Source organism: Mucor velutinosus (assembly GCF_035048745.1).
Source record: "Mucor velutinosus strain NIH1002 chromosome Unknown tig00001544, whole genome shotgun sequence".
NCBI classification, from domain to species: domain Eukaryota; kingdom Fungi; phylum Mucoromycota; class Mucoromycetes; order Mucorales; family Mucoraceae; genus Mucor; species Mucor velutinosus.
This window is the reverse complement of record NW_027041908.1, coordinates 1,646,767-1,663,561: the sequence shown is the minus strand read 5'-3', so window position 1 is coordinate 1,663,561 and position 16,795 is coordinate 1,646,767. Positions and strand designations below refer to the sequence as shown.

Here is a 16,795-nt window from a genome sequence, read left to right as displayed (position 1 = left end):
TCAAGGGAATTTTTCATCCTGATGATTCAATATCAATCATTTCGTATGTGGTCTCAGTGTGATCTTCTTTGTATATTCATGCGTGTGGGACAGTACAGTAATATTTGTATCATCATTTACAAGTTTTTCAGCTTACAGAACTAAAAAGAAGCACACACATACTCACACACACAGACACACACACATACACACACACACACACATTGGAACAGTTTGTGATATTGTACATTTGATGAAATCGATTAACCTTTTTTAGGGGACCGCCGCCTTTTTAAGAATTAAATCACTCAACAAAAATCTTGTATTCCCTTTTTCCTTCTTTCTTTTATATTCTACATACTTATTTCCTATAAAGAAACATGGCGCCATCGACATCCACTGCTACTGTTACTACTACTACAACGAGTAGCGGGGCTCCTGTAGAAGGCGCTCGAAGAAGATCGCTCAGTGGAGCATCAGCATTGCTCGCAAGAAGATTCACCAGAAATACAGCATCTGCCTCGCCATCTTCATCCTCTTCAGCAGCAGCCGACCCGAGACCAACAGCATCTAGATCTGAATCAACAGCCAAACGAAGAGCTACAATCGCTTCATCTGCATCCTCCTCGTTAGATCAACACACCAATGACAAAGTTCATGTCCGCATTGTGCCAAACATTGACAATCCCAGTCGAAGTTTGATCTTTGATATCGTCGACAGACAGCTCCCAGTTGGATCCATTATTCGCATTGGCCGATACTCTGAGCGTCATGCTAATCTGAATTGCATGTCTTTCAAGAGCAAAGTAGTTTCTCGATGTCATTGTGAAGTGTGGGTTGAAACAGATGGCAAGGTAAAGAATACTGAGAGGTTCGCCGATTTAATTTGGGGACAAAGGCTGAAATTTTGACATTTTTAGCTGTATATTCGAGATACCAAATCATCCTCTGGTACCTTTCTGAATCATGTTCGACTGAGTCCAGCAGGAAGTGAGAGCCGCCCTGTGGAATTACACGACGGCGATATTGTGCAATTGGGCGTTGATTTCCAAGGCGGAAGAGAGGAGATGTATCGTTCCGTCAAAATGCGATTTGAATTGAACAGATCAAGCAGACAGCGGCCACTCTCATTCAACCTGAACGCATTCCAAAATCTCCGTAATTTGACTCAAGCAACAGCGCCAACACCCCCTCTTTCTTCTCATCATCAGCACCAGCAGCATCAAGAGGAAAGCGCTAATTTAAGGAATACAATCATTGATACACCAACTAATGACTTAATTAATTCACCACCTGCATCAGATGGCATCCCACTCAAGAAATTAACAAACATGCAAACCAGCAACGATACCACTATAACCACCACTACGTCCAGCTGTCATGATGATGTAGATGAATGCTGTATTTGTTTATATGCATTAGCTCCTTTTCAAGCACTATTTGTATCTCCATGCTCTCATACTTATCATTTCAAATGCATTCGACCTTTGCTACAGAGCTACCCTGGATTCCAATGCCCTATCTGTAGAACGTACTCTGACCTAGAAGCAAGCGTTGCTTCTGAGGCGGATGAAGTCATTAATATCTTTCGCACAGGCAGCAGCAGCAACAGCAACAACAAGCACCATGAGAGATCGATTACCGTAACAACTGCACCTCCAGCAGATTCTGGGTTGAATTTACAATCTCCAGAATCCTCTGATTTTGCATTACATAATCCACTCCATGTCGCTGATCCTTACTCGACGACACTTGTATCGTCTCCTGTCATCTATTCCGAAACATTGCCGGATCCATTTTCCTCATCTACGTCCTCTCCTGCGAACCAGAGTAAGTAGCGCTATATATTGTGTTGTTTAAAGCAAAAAGAAGCTAGAAAAAAAGAAGCTCATACCCATTATTTTGATGTGGTTGATTAGATCATACAGTTCAAATACTACAACATGTGATTGAAGAATCAGCGCCTCATGCTTCATCTCCTCAAGCTCAAATCGAAACAGAGCAAGCAGTTGGTGAGGAAGAAGACCATGGTGTGCTATCCAATACAGAAGATGAAGAAGATGATGTTGAGGTAGAAGATGTAGACATGTCAAATCTCTCGTCCGCCGAGCCAACCGCCACCCGCGTCCAGAGCAGACCTACATCCACATCCACACCACCAGCCATACCTAAACGAGAGAGAAGATCAAGCCATATCATGGACAAGCTAAAGATGGTCTTTTTCGAAAAGAGAAAGTCAGCATCTACTACCCAACAACAACAAAACAAACAATTGAGACATAGTCATAAGAGGCGAGCAAGACCGCTCTCCTATCCTAATTTATTATCAGTTGCAGCGGATGAGCAACCACCCTCATTGCCACCGCACGCTGAAAGTAGCAGCCAGCCATTGAATCTATCAAGGCACGTTACAACACCAGAAAGATCAACGACCTCTACTACCACAAGTACAAGGCCATTAAGGATGGAGATCAATACCTAGATGACACTAAATTCACGATTAATCTGATCCACAAAAGTTTGCATGAATCTATCACGTTCTATTGCCAAGGATTTTCCTTTGGGAGTTCTCATCATGGATTTAAGTCTAAACAGTTTCTCTATCATATGCGATAATGTATATCAATTATACACACATCACTATAAAATAAAACGCATACACACATACATACCATGAAAATGAGTGATGGCCGAATTATTCTTGTTGGATTCATCAAGGTAATCTTTCTGCGAGATGTTCTCAATGGCCTTTTGGTCTGGTACATACAATGGTCTGTTTTTAGCCCCACTAAAAGCTGCACAGCGCAAGACGCCAAAAGCGCCAATGGCATCCAGCTTATCAGCATCTTGGACCCTGAAAACAGAGTATTTTAGATATGATAACATGATATCTCTACCACTATCATAACGTACGCGTGCAGCTCTAAACAGGTATTCCTCCATTCCACCTCTGCAGCATCGTCTTTTTCGTCGTCCCAGCCAAGTTCTTTACTGAAGCCAACATGGTCTACAATATTGGCAACAAGATCTGCTTTTGCATAACCAAGATCAGACAGAAATGTCTTGATCAATTGACCGCCAGTTTCCTTTCCTTGATAATACTTGCGATCACCCACATCATGACAAAGTGCAGCCAACTCGACCAATTCTAAATCGATAGATACAGTGACATCCTTAGCTAAATCGGCTGCGATACAACGAGCTGTAACAAACACAAAGCCGTAATTGCGCAGTAATCATGTCAGTTACCAGAAGCAAGCAATGTCTCGAGCAACCAACACACATACCCAAAGTAGTGACTCTATCAACATGGTACATGTCATGAGATGGATCAAGACCTGACATGTAGCCAGAAACCATGCTTCTTGTTTCCTCGAGGATTTTATTGTAAGAATTCATTGGAGCAACGGGATGAAAAAAAAAGGGGGGGAGAGGGGAGGCTTTGTAATTGCTTCTCTTTTACTATGATGGAGATACGAAATCATGGCGGAGAATCCTTGAATGGCTCTCTGAGCAAGACTTGTAAATTCGAATGTTTTGTAATCCAATCATCCCCATCCCTCAACTTGCACTATTTATTATTTCTTCCTTTTCGCTTTCATTCTAGCGGATAAAAAAAAAGTATGGACTACACGTATACAAACCCACAGCAGCAGTTGCAATACCAACAACAACAGCAGCAGTTGAAGGAGCAGCAGTACATTCAGCAACAACAACAGCAGCTTCACCAACAACAAGTATTACAGCAGCAACAGCAGCAGCAGCAGCAGCAGCAGCAAATGATGCAGCAGCAGCAAGGATTTCAAAGTTATGCTAATAATGAGCACCAGGACAATGGCGGTATCGCATCTACCTATTTCTATCAGCAACCACAGCAACAACAATTGCAGCCGGACACTTTCAATAGGTCCACTGAAGGCTTCCCAAGAAGTGTGTTGGACAGAGCTACAGCAGCTAAACTTCGTTTAGAACACTACTATAAAACTGCTCTTGATCAAGCTTACGAGCGAAATCAAAGGTATGCATTAAAGATACGCATCTGCATCAATTATAAACGTGTGTCTCTCTATTTCATTTTTAGACGCAGTGAAATTGAAAACAAATTAGCACACGAGCATTGCAGCGAGGAAAAGAAAAAGAGACAACTTCAGTCGCTAGGCAGAAAAGAATCTCAGTATTTAAGATTGCGTAGAACCCGACTTGGCCTTGAAGATTTTGTCACAGTAAAGGTGATTGGCAAAGGTGCCTTTGGTGAGGTGAGTGCGCATCCATGATAGCAGAGTGAACCGTGATCTCAGACAAAGTCTATTCCAGGTGAGATTGGTACAAGCAGGAGACACCGGAAAGATTTATGCCATGAAGACACTGAAGAAATCTGAAATGTTGAAAAAAGACCAATTGGCCCATGTCAAGGCAGAGCGCGATGTATTAGCCGAAGCCGACTCACCCTGGGTTGTTCAACTCTACTTTTCTTTTCAAGATGCACAATATCTGTACTTGATCATGGAGTTCTTACCTGGTGGTGATTTGATGACCATGCTAATCAAATACGACACATTCAGTGAACCTGTGACAAGATTCTATATTGCAGAAATTGTGTTGGCGTTGGAGGCTATTCACAACCTGGGATTCATTCATCGGTAAAGTGGACCGGATGCATATGTGTAAAGGACGTCATGTATTCATCTTGCTCTCTGTATAGTGATATCAAACCAGATAACATCCTGATTGACAAGGATGGTCATATCAAATTGTCAGATTTCGGTTTATCCACTGGATTTCACAAGACACACGACTCTCAATACTATCAGCGTCTGTTGGAGGGAGCACAAAACTCATCTGGACCTGATTTCATCAACCTCAATACGCAAAAAGAAAAGATTGCTACATGGAAAAAGAACCGTAGAGCACTAGCTTATTCTACAGTGGGTACACCAGATTACATTGCACCCGAGATCTTTTTACAGCGAGGCTATGGTCAAGAGTGTGATTGGTGGTCGTTGGGAGCCATCATGTTTGAATGTCTGTGCGGTTATCCTCCCTTTTGCTCTGAGAATCCCCATGACACATACCGAAAGATTATGAATTGGCGCGAAACATTGATCTTCCCTGAAGACCAACCCATTAGCCGAGAGGCAGAGGATTTGATACGTCGATTGATTTGCGACCCTGAAGTGCGTCTTGGTAGAAATGGGCCCGATGAAATTAAGCAACATCCCTTCTTTTACGGTATCAATTGGGAACAAATTAGAAATGAAAGATCACCTCATATACCTCAATTAAGAAGTATTACGGATACCAGCTACTTTCCTACAGAAGAACTGGATGCTGTACCTGATGCTGTGGATAACCAAGGTATTTTCGATATTGTCTCATTGTTCATGTCAAGGCATTAAACACTTTTTTTTTTCAACAGGATATCAAACAGACACTGTTAATGCTCAAAAGGATCTTGCATTTGTTGGCTATACTTTCAAACGTTTTGATTATCTGACCAGAAAGAATGTTTTGTAGTAGCAGTAGTAGAAGACAATTTGTACACAACAAGATACCTTCTCCCCTTCTTTCTCTTTTTCCCTTATTATATATACAATACACACAAAGACGACGAACATGCCATATAAATAATTCAATACACACACACACACACACACACAGACATTATACTCCTCCATCAAATAAATGACATCCACACACACACACACACACACACACACACACACACACACACACACACACACACACACACTCGCTTACACTATGAACAACACCCACAAATTTGATAATCTTTCTGATTTTTGAATAAAATTGGAAACAATCTCGTGAAAGAGATGGCCTGTTTTGTGCATGACATGGCTTAATATGAGTAGAATTTTATTTGAAAAAATTGCTATTCTTTTTTTTTTCTTTGTTGTTGGAGATGTAGTTGTCAGTTGATGAGCGTGTCATAAAGCTCCAGTTAGATAAAGTAGACTCTAGAAAAGGCTGAAAAAGCCCATTTGCTCCATCGATGGCCATCAGTTAAGAAAAATCGTACTTCATTGACAGCTCTTGATATTCTGCAGAGCCAAGATATGTGTTGGTGGTTGTTTCTGCTGTGGTGCTTCGTAATAGCCAGTGCTGTTGAAGCCATGGACACAATCGTCAATACTGAAGTGATTGTGCACTAACACATCGACACTGGTGATATAAACAGAGGTACTATCTAACATCAGCATACTATCCACAGCCATACTTTCTATACCGCGGAAAATGGCTTAAAGTTCATCCTTGTCATGGCAGGAAAACCGTCAAATCTGTATCTTCTAACTACAATGGGTGTAAAAAATATAAGACATAGTATGCGACAGGAGCAAAATAATAGTGCCAGACAAAACCTCAGTACTGCTCAACTCGAAATTTCCTTCTTCTGAGCTTTCAAAAGCATGGATTCCCTCGATGATGAGGATGGTCAAACATTTGCCAGCAGCAGCAAAAAGATAGTTGAAGCTCCGCTTTGCATCTGCTCCAGATTGGCCAGATTCTAAGCAAAATCGACCTGTATGAACTATTTTGCTAGAATTGACTATATGAATCTGGACGATTTTCCCATACTCCCTTAAGCGTCCCTGGTGGTAGGGCGAAGTGGTAGAAACTCCCGTATGCCAACGGGAGGATCCTGGTTCAAATCCTGGTGAACGCAAGTTGTTTGATTTTTTGAAGTAGTACTGATGTCCTCGTTTGGTGTTTTGTACTCTATCCATTATCTATATTTTGACGATTTCCGCAAGACTGTTTTGGCTCTAGGTGTCGCACCTTATTAGTAGTAGATTTCTTTCCCAACTTAATTCAAAAATATCTTATTCCCCTTCTTTGCAGACATTGGGTCCACCAACAGTCTTTTCTATCCCTCAGTATGACATTTAAAGGACTTTAAATAAAACCTGGAGCTCGACTCCCCTACAAAAAAAAAAAAAAAACTCCCTTAAGCTTTCTTGGAGTACTTTTAGAGGCGCATCTGATGGTGCTAATTGTAATAGGTGTTATGATAAACCTTACTGAGCAATCGTCAATAATATGAAACGAGGTTTATGTTCAAAATGTAGAAATTGGTCATATGAAATTATCACACACGTGTTTTCCAGGGTTGCCCTGGGTCCATAGCAACATTTTGAACTAATACATGCCATAGTAAAAGTCTTCGTTTTTTGCGTCAAAAACGCGGTCGTTTGATTTTTGATGTTTTTGACGAGGAACCCCTCATGGTTTGGAGTCGGTTTTTGGCAATCTCAAAAAAGTGAAGCAAAGGTGTTAGTAAGTAACGGATGGGTGAGAGCATTTGTTTGGTGTTACTCTGACTGTCTAAAACAGGTTTTAGCGCGAGAAAACACGAATCAAATGAATCCAGAATTTCGCATAGTTTTGAGTAATGAGAAGCAATGCAAGTATACCATCTGTCCATAGACGAATTGTACTCCTCGATACAAACGTATAGAATTGCAGAGAAGTCAGATCCGCAGTTACAGGTCGGCCACAGGAGGCCTTCGTGTGGTAGATAGTGAAATAGTAACTTTTTAGTGTATTTCAGCAATATCAATCCAACAACGAGTGAGTCATTCTTCAGATCAGATCAGCTCCTACCATAACCTAGATTCCGTTGGGAAAATAATGCCATCCAGCATTGTGTTGCACTTTCCAGGACGTCCATTCAACAGCCATACAATCAGAGAAAGGAAACAAACTTTATTCATGCAACACTATACAATCAATGAAATGATTGGCATACATGCTTATCTCTCTCAGCACACAAAAGAGAAGAGTGTCTCGCTATGAAAGCCCGTGTTAAAAGGTCGTTATCGGTAACCTCTTCCTTGGTTTTTAGAGTTAAAAATAAAGTAAAAATCAAGTGATCCACTCTTGCAATGTAATCATTGGCAACGGCCCGTTCAATCTAATTGGTGATGGGAAACTTTCTTTTTGTTAGTATTAAAATCTAGTTTTCTTTGAGTATTATCCAAGAGATAGGATTAATCTTATAAAGGTAAATTGATATGGTATCATTCGCTTAGATGGCTAGAGGCAAGCATACATCAGTTGAAGAAATGCATTTGTTCAACCGCTGCTTGAAATTATTCCCTGCCCACCCAATTTAGCGTAATTTTTTTTTTTTTTTTTTCATTAGGCATTCTTTTTTTTTTTTTTTTTTTTTTTTTCGAACCATCTACATATTATCCAAACAATAATGGGAAAATCAAAGCGATCTATGAACCCTGCTGACGCCCTACGTAAAGTATATTTGCGATGGCGCTTGATAACAGTATACTTAGCGATTTCTTAATTTATGTTCATTAGGTAAACAGCAACGTAAACGAGAATTGAAAAAGGTTTGTTTCCTAGTATCAAAAAAAAAAAAAAAAACATCAATCAAGCGTACCAATACAGTGCGTATTAGAATAAAGAGGATCGCAAACGCGTGCGTGAATCAGCATTGGCAAAGAAAGATGTCGGCAAAATGCGACAAGAGATGTCCAGATTAGAGCATTTAGCTAATAGTGGGCAATTGGACAAGGCAGGACAAGCGCGTTTAGAAGGATTGAAAAGTGATATCAGCAAGATTGAGAAGGCCAAAAAGGTATAGCTCAGCAGGGGGTATAGTTTGTTGGTTCAATACTAACCTCAATTGATGTGTATAGGCAACCGAGCTTACAGGGTAATTGCGAGAAAATGGCAACTTTGTTGAGCTGACAGCTGACAATGACTACAATTTTAGTGCTCAAGCTGCTTATGCTGCTCGTATGCAAGAACAAGAAAAAAAACATGAAGGCGAAGCTAGAAAACTAGTCTACGATCCCAAGCGAGGAGCATTTGTGCCAGCAAAGATAAAGGGTTAGGGTTTGATCCTAGGTTCCTTGGAGGTGATTTACTGACGCATCTGGTTGATAGAAAAACCATCTTCTTCCTTCACAAAAGATGGGGACGATGGGGATGAGAGTAGCAGTAATTCAGATAGCTCGCGTGATGATGATTCCGAGGATTCAGACCAAGAAGAGGATGGTTCAGACGACGATATTAGTATAGATCAAGATCATGCAGAAGTGGATGTACCATTACCGCCAGCAAAAATTTTGACAGAATCAGATGATGACTATGAGATCCCACTTCCACCAGGGCCTCCACCCTATAGACCGTTTGAGGAGCAATTGAATCCCATCATACAACAGCAGCTACATGTGAGAGGTCCTCCACCACCACCTCCCCCAGGAGGGCCACTTAGACAGGGTATGCAACGCGTGCCACCACCTCCACCACCTATTCCTCATGGATTCCGACCACCTCAAATGATGGTTGCACCACCACCTCCACCGCCAATCATGCCATGTAAGTCGTGCTCGTTCATTTGTGTCATGCAATTTCTTATGCAAACATCTAGATCAACACTTTTCAGCACCCGTACATTATCAGCAACCTCCATCACACACTACCCAACAACCAGCAACCACAACACAACATGCTAGCACGCCTGTCATCTCAGCCGAACCCCAGTTAAGAGATTTAGAAAAGGAAACACTTGCGTTTGTACCTGCTGCTATTCGTCGCAAGCAAAATGCAGCCAGCAAGAAGGCCTCTTTACCGAAAGAAGCAAGACCAGATATCAATGCTGCACCCTAGCGTACACAATACAACACAAATTTCCCAATGGTGCGATACAATAACAATGCATGACCTTGTTTATTGTTTACCAGTGTACAACACAAACAGTTTTACTCCTCTTGTATATTGCCAAAGATGGATTACGCTTAAAATAAATCGTCATTTTGTTCCATTTACCGTGTCAATTGGATCTCACCACAAGCGTCCATGGAGAAAATCGAAAGAGCAGTGTGTCTTTAAGCGTCATTAGACGCCGCGAGAGGCGCTGCATGCTCATTTGTAATTCATAATGTGTATCAATTGAACAAGATGGGGTGATGTTGAAACTTAATTGGGTGCCGGTTCACACCGACACTAGGGGGAGAGAGAGAGAGAGAGATCATCATCCATCAGCATGTTCAGATTACACAGTGCTAGTGTTGCATATTAGATGGGTAATTATAGTTTGGTACAATAGTAAATGAAAAAAAAGAGTACTTTATTAGCAATATATATATATATATATATATATAAAACAGATACACAAATGATAACGAAACTTTTTTTGTTTTTAGAATTTTGAGGGTGGGTAAAAGTAATACACAAAATGAAAATAAACAGTAGAAACGGGTATTTTTGATGCCATCTCAAGAACGGATAGCCTTTGGTGTTGGTGATGAACAGCGAGGAGGATCAGAGTGATAAGGTGTAAAGATGGATGGCTTCTTGTGGTCATTGTAAAAGCAGTATTTGTGGATCAAATGGTGGAATTGGCTTGCAGTTGTATCGTCGCTAGGACGAGTATGAACAGCATCCGGGATAACAGTTTCACTCTTGTTGGGTACTCCTGTTGTGGCGGTTTGTGATGCAAAGTAGTTGGTGTGATTGCTGCTGTTAGTGTTGTTGCTATTATGACCAATCCATATTGGCGCAGTATCAGCAGGCGTAGTGGGTGACAAGGGAGGAGACCATGGCTTCTGGGTGGCAGCATTGCTGAAATCATATCTTTCCTTGAGGTTGGTGAGATGTAGCTTCTGTTGCAGTTCTTGAATATCGGGTTCTTGGGCATCGTCATCTTCTTCTCCATGAGTGATGCAGTCTTCAAAGATGTGATCATCATCGTCATCCGAGGAGGAGGAAGAGTTTGATGAAGCATCTTCTAGATCCAATTCGACATCAGGTACAATATCAACCTGGTAGTTCTTGTGGTTGTTGTTATCCCAGAATTCACGGCCATTGACATTGTACTTGACCGCCAAATACAGTGATTCATGCGCTGCATGTGTGTTTGCATCCAATACGATCTTGAAGCTGAAACGATCCCAGGTGTTGGCACTATGGGCAATAGGCTCTTGGTACTGCGCTTCAACTTCTTTCGCCGTGTTCCAATCATCCAATGTGTATCTGACAATGACCCTTTTCTGAAACGCCAGATTGGCTACCTGGATGCTGCCTAATAAAGTAACATGCCGTGTGTCTTGCTGTTGTTGTTGCCTTGATAGCTGAACATCTTCCAAGCGTACAGCAGCGCCTCCATCGCTGTGTCTTTTCTTGAGAGCCGACGAAGGCCAATTGGGTCGACGAATACGGAACGTATATTGTTTATTCAAGCATGCAGGGTCCGAGCGACAAGCTTTTGGCATTTGAGTTTTGAGAAAGAGGCGGACATTTTCCAACGATGCATTATCGCAAAAGCGCACGGATTTCTTTGGCTTGCGATGATGCTTGTTTAAGCTTGCATTGGATGCTGTGCGATGAAGACCTTCACTGAGATTCGGTGAGCAAGAGCGCACAAGTGGGGGACGTTTGATTAACGCAACTCTTTTAAGTGCCATATCTTGTTGTTGTTGTTGTTGTTGTTGTTGTTGAGGAATATGAAGGAAATGATGATGTAGATTACTGGTAGTGGTAGACATGTGCTGGTATATGAATGAACAAGAAAGAAAGAAAGAAAGAAAGAGAGAGAAAAAAAAGAAGAAAGAGGAAGATTTTATCTGTAACAAATAAATTAGCATGGAAATGAGGAACTGTATTTATACTTTGTGGCAACAGGGAGGTGGGAACATTTCCAATGCTTCTTCATTTGGGTGCAAAGGTCTCACCCGTCAATTTGGTTGTGTACATATAAGGTTGGACAGCAGCCTGCGACAAGAGATTATCCATACTAAAAAAAAAAAAAAAAAAAACGGGATCAAGATCGGTCGGCACATCTAACCGGGAAATTCACATTTGATCCAGGCTTGCTTTCAGTAGGCATCCTTTTTAGAGTATATCAATCATTGAATAGATTGGTGGGATCATGTGGGACAACATCTATTTCATATCAGGAAATAAGAATTGGACATTGCGCTCCTTCATGCTCATGTAGTATACAACGGAAGGAAGCGGATAGATTAAATGAATCCCCCCCATACTTTACTGAGTTACTTGATTCGTCTCGAAAGAATTTTCTAATTCAAAGCTTAATTTCAGTCCATGGGATTACTAATGCGATTGCATACTACATGGGCTTGGTACTATTTGGAAAACAAACATCTAAAGGAGGCATGGCAAACTCTCCAACATAAGGTTTGTGTGTGTGTGTGTGTGTGTGTGTGTGTGTGTGTGTGAGCGAGATGGCACATAGGCTACCAGTCAAAATCAGATTACAGAAAAAGAAGGCATTAGTAAAAGAACGGCTAGCATGGATTTCTCCACAAAATGGCTTTTTAGTATAATAGGAAAATTGTGTAGATGGAAAATCCTCTCCTGATTTTTTTTACTCTAAACATTTATAATGAAATTCATCGTTAGGTTTCATACGGAAACTCTATTGGGTTCGTTTTTTCCATGTCCTATCGTGCAAGCCATCTGCATAAATTCACTGTAAATTATCAAATGCTTATCATTGTCAACATGTCAAATGGCACCTGATAAAGCTACTATTTTTGCGAATTAGGCTTGTTTTTACATAGTGTAAAAAAAAAAAAGGTAAAGCCTTTGAGCTTAACTTTAGATAAACACGCACACCGCCTACGAAATTGGAATTCTATATTTATCATGCCATTTTAGACATGTAATACAAATCATATTATTTTTATTCTTTTGGAACAATGATTTTTTTTATGATAATACAGCATTGGATCTCTTGTTATAACGTCTACGCTTTCTGACGACAGTCGTAGGAGGAAGAGCTATTTAGATTAAGGTGAGTATGCATGCGTAGAATGCACTATAGACTGCCAATGCTATGTTATATACCTTGTTGATTGTTTGTAGTGTACAGGAAATTCGTTCTTCTTCTCTTTCGTGGTTGTGGCATAGGAATTAAATCATCGTCGTCGTCTTCTTCCTCCCCTTCCTCCTCGTCATCATCGACGCCGTCATCGTCATCCTCGTCTTCAATCGTGTGCTGATGATGCTGCTGTGAGTGATGATGATGCAACATGCCGTTTGTTTCTTTGTGATTTGGATGCATTGTAGCAAGGATTTGAGGTAATAGTCTTCGTCTTGCATTGATGAACCAGTTACTAATCTGATTCAGCGTCAGACCTGTTTTATCTTTTAACCCTGTTTTTTCAATCTCGGTTGGATAAGGGTTTCTGCAATGATCAATCAGCCATTGCTTCAGCACCGCTGTTACTGTCTTTGGCAAGTTTCCTCTTCTCTTTCGAGCAATCATACTAGTGGGTGCCGTGCTGGTAGTGGCGGATGTAGCTGCGGCTTTGGCTGTGGGTATAGGTGATGCGATGGAATTGTTACTACTGTTTGTGGTACATGATGAGCTGCTGGAAGTCATTGTGCTGTGGTTGTCATCTTCGTCTTCATCCACCTCGGACGAGGAACCTGCCTGGTAATAATGACGTCTCTTGGTGTAGGACGATGGCTTTGGTGTCTTGTATTTCGATCGAGAACTCTTGATTATATCATACCATGCACGGCCATTTGTCTGCAGCATGAGCCCTACTTTGTGCTTTTTTTGCTGGATCAGCGGAGTGTAGTGAGGATCTCCATAAGGTATGTGGATGCGATGGGTTACACCCGATGGATCAGTGCTATATGAATGATCATGGAAGAGTATGACAGGTTTGAACACACGGTGCTGTTTGAAATCCCATGTTTAGAACCCCTCTATTATGACACTGAAACCATCTTTATCACTTACAGACATTTTGGAATAGAGTACAAGTAAGGAAAAAGAAGAAGAGAGAAAAAAAAAACCAGAACTGAAAGCGAAAAAAAAAGGGCTGTTCAAGTTGATGTATTTATATTGAAATACGATGATGAATCAACAAGAATAAAGGGGCTATGCAGATGTAACACTTTTTGTTTATTATGACTGCTAGCATCACCAAAATGTTGGCTTCTTGAGATATTTACTCCCTGTTCTGCTCTTTCCATGTCCAGAAACTCGCTCAGCATGTATGCTAGCAGCACCGTATAGCGTTGTAGATACGCGATGTGGATCAGTGATCTGTTGCAAGGAAATTTTTGACGAACAAGAATACTAAAAATACATCATTAAAAATGCAATCATTCTTTAGTAATCTACACTATCGTTTCAGCTGCATCTAACCTGAATAAAATGCTGCACAGCACATACATCTCACTATTTCGTCTACACTCATCCTGTCGTTTTTTTATAAAAGGAAACTTGTAAATAACATGAATACACAGGCCCATCATGGCTTCTGATGTCTAGCCTTGCTCCCCTTTTTTTCTTGTGTACAGCGCTGATTTAATAGAATGGTGAGCATTGACATTTCGTTTAGTGGTTTGTTTGAAATCAACAATAAATAGTTTCGTGTGTGTCATAATTCAATGGTATACTACATTTAAGCGAAAGAATTCGCACACAAATACAAACTTAAAATTCTGTTTGCCTGTCAAGCACTCAACTTGAAAATTTAACCAATATAGCAAAATGAAATTTTAGTGATTTGAATGCAGTCAAAACTATTACTTCTCTCTGTTTATTTGTTGCGAGTCGTTGTATAAATAATAATGACCTCTTCACGTGTAGTAATATAAACTTATAAGAAAATGACATCTTTCAACTAGATGGAGAGAAGCAGAGCAATATCAGCAGGTACTGACTGATGATGACAAGTTGTTTGGCGTTCAATGATGTAGTGTTGCTTCGTATTGAACAGGTTACCAGAGCAGGTTCTTTTTAAATACTACTCTTTCGTTTTAGACGAACACTCAATATATCCATTTTATCTCGCTTCACCGTTTCTTCCTATCAACGGTTGCATGGATGTTGAAATTTTTATCTATGACGCTTGACATTGGATATCATATTATACAGAGAGGAGCAATGTGGGTGTATGTAATGGTTCTAGGATGTGATGTTGAATCACTCACAAGCACCGCTAGCATGATGGCGCATTACATACATGACATCTCCGTGTATGTTATGCATTCACATCATGAATGCACAGAATGACACTTTACATTAATGAAAAAAGAAGCAGCAGAAAAACATTTACTGCTAGGTTTCATCCGTTTCCTTAGTCTTGTACACTCGTTGTATATTTGCTTCTTTGCTTCGAGCCCGAGAAAAACAACAATTCAGGGGCTTACTTGATAAAATATTGCAATACGGGTTACACTGAAGTTGATTTTGACATTTAGTCGTAATACAAGGCTATGAAATAATCACTGTGTTTCTATATACAAATACATGGCACATAAATACTTGTAAAGCATGTGCAACAAAGAGCACTCGAACTATGTATTACAAATGCCACTGAATGCTTTGTGTAGATGATATCAGCGTCCATGATATGTATCGTCGCTGATGGTAAATTGGTTCAAATTGGAATAATATTCTATCAAGAGAGAGAGAGAGAGAGAGAGAGAGCTGTGTTTACTGTATAATAACTACTTTTGAAAGGTACAATAACAATTATCTTTATTAGGATGTTTACATAAATCGCTATAGGCCTATCGATGATTTGCAGTCTGCATCTTCACAAATAATGCCCCTCTCCTTTATATAAACATGGCTTTTCTGTCTATATGCAGTATATGTATACTAGCTGATCTATCTCGCTACCCTTGATGTCGGCGTCGTCCTGCGGACTCTCTCTGAAGACATTTTAAATCAGATATTATAACATTTTGGTAAATCAAGTAGATTTTAAACAACCAATTATTAATGAGTAAAAGAAAGGTTGCATTAGTGTCAGGAGGAGGAGCGTAAGTATCTCCCTCTGCATCCTTTTTGCTTACACTGATATCAAGCAAAGCCTATTATTGGAACGATAGGAAAGAACCTTCAAGCTTTATGCAGCATTTGTACATCACAATCGTCATGCACATTGTCCTCAATAACCTCAAGTCAAACATGCTCTACTCAACCAACGTATTCTCTACAACTTTGAATAGACATATGACCCAGGTTTATATACTAATCAAAAGGTTTTACTAACAGCATCTGTCCAGAATTTGCAAATTTCTCACATCTCGCTTTTCTCATCATCACCACATCCAATCTAAGATCCAATTGCACCATCATCTTCTACGCAAAGAACTGTTATAGGAACATGCTACTTTCAAAGCTTGAATTTCGATTTTGAAATTCAAAGAGAAATTATAAAAAGTCTTCATTATCAAGGTCAAACAATTGTGTCGTTTAGAAGGTTCTCTTATTGATTGACCCATTGTATGCGTTCCATAAGCTAAAAATACTCGGAACGTTGATAGCAATTATGAATGATACCTATTATATCAGCAAGAAACGTTAATGCCTATCAGAAAAAGTATAATAAGGATGCAATGTCTACTTACAGGAACAGCCCATTGTTCTCTTTTTTTTTTCTATTGCTATATATTCATTACAGATTCGCCATGGCTTTTGCTTCTTTCAAAAGCAATCTTGTCTCCCTCACTGGTGTCATTGTCAATCGAGTATGTTCTGCTGTTTCTTCCTCTGCTATCAAGACCGCCCAGGATGTATTGCCTGCTCCTAATTTCAAAGCTTATGGTTTCTTGGAGAACATTTGCCACTTCAGATTTCAACTGGCATAGGATAATTCTTACTGTATTATGAAAGAGCTTGATAGAAGCCAGAATGGGAGGCAGCCTGTATAGGCTCTGATATGGCTAAAATCAAGATGGTGGTCAGTTGCTGCAGAGAATAAGAGATGCCAATAGAATCATCTACGAAGCGCATGATAACATTTCTGAATGAGGCTTTATAAAGCATGCACGTTAGCTCTAA

At 40.3% G+C, this 16,795-nt stretch overlaps 6 protein-coding genes across 6 annotated transcripts; 3 read left to right on the top strand and 3 right to left on the bottom strand.

Moving 5' to 3' along the window:
• Positions 1 to 359: 359 nt before the first annotated feature.
• On the top strand, positions 360 to 2,441 carry ACC1_1 (acetyl-coenzyme-A carboxylase; the record flags this gene model as incomplete). Its single annotated transcript, XM_064825134.1, has 4 exons — positions 360 to 833; positions 900 to 1,809; positions 1,899 to 2,354; positions 2,404 to 2,441. 4 exons carry the CDS (start codon positions 360 to 362, stop codon positions 2,439 to 2,441), a joined length of 1,878 nt encoding a protein of 625 aa, XP_064680511.1.
• A 16-nt stretch (positions 2,442 to 2,457) lies between these two features.
• ATC70_005850 (PseudoU_synth_2 domain-containing protein) lies at positions 2,458 to 3,378 on the bottom strand (the record flags this gene model as incomplete). Its single annotated transcript, XM_064825133.1, has 4 exons — positions 2,458 to 2,579; positions 2,652 to 2,833; positions 2,893 to 3,181; positions 3,267 to 3,378. The coding sequence occupies 4 exons, from the start codon at positions 3,376 to 3,378 to the stop codon at positions 2,458 to 2,460; spliced, it is 705 nt and encodes a 234-aa protein (XP_064680510.1).
• A 224-nt stretch (positions 3,379 to 3,602) lies between these two features.
• ATC70_005849 (MFS domain-containing protein) lies at positions 3,603 to 5,493 on the top strand (the record flags this gene model as incomplete). Its single annotated transcript, XM_064825132.1, has 5 exons — positions 3,603 to 3,997; positions 4,061 to 4,235; positions 4,294 to 4,619; positions 4,682 to 5,334; positions 5,396 to 5,493. 5 exons carry the CDS (start codon positions 3,603 to 3,605, stop codon positions 5,491 to 5,493), a joined length of 1,647 nt encoding a protein of 548 aa, XP_064680509.1.
• Positions 5,494 to 8,200: 2,707 nt separating this feature from the next.
• SAC7_2 (GTPase activating protein (GAP) for Rho1p) lies at positions 8,201 to 9,627 on the top strand (the record flags this gene model as incomplete). The annotated part of the gene is made up of 7 exons (XM_064825131.1): positions 8,201 to 8,243; positions 8,311 to 8,342; positions 8,411 to 8,590; positions 8,652 to 8,668; positions 8,729 to 8,844; positions 8,902 to 9,336; positions 9,389 to 9,627. 7 exons carry the CDS (start codon positions 8,201 to 8,203, stop codon positions 9,625 to 9,627), a joined length of 1,062 nt encoding a protein of 353 aa, XP_064680508.1.
• Positions 9,628 to 10,235: 608 nt separating this feature from the next.
• Positions 10,236 to 11,504, bottom strand: ATC70_005847 (uncharacterized protein; the record flags this gene model as incomplete). The annotated part of the gene is made up of 1 exon (XM_064825130.1): positions 10,236 to 11,504. The coding sequence occupies one exon, from the start codon at positions 11,502 to 11,504 to the stop codon at positions 10,236 to 10,238; it is 1,269 nt and encodes a 422-aa protein (XP_064680507.1).
• A 1,186-nt stretch (positions 11,505 to 12,690) lies between these two features.
• ATC70_005846 (uncharacterized protein) lies at positions 12,691 to 13,738 on the bottom strand (the record flags this gene model as incomplete). Its single annotated transcript, XM_064825129.1, has 3 exons — positions 12,691 to 12,761; positions 12,829 to 13,669; positions 13,733 to 13,738. The coding sequence occupies 3 exons, from the start codon at positions 13,736 to 13,738 to the stop codon at positions 12,691 to 12,693; spliced, it is 918 nt and encodes a 305-aa protein (XP_064680506.1).
• Between the last annotated feature and the right edge of the window lie 3,057 nt (positions 13,739 to 16,795).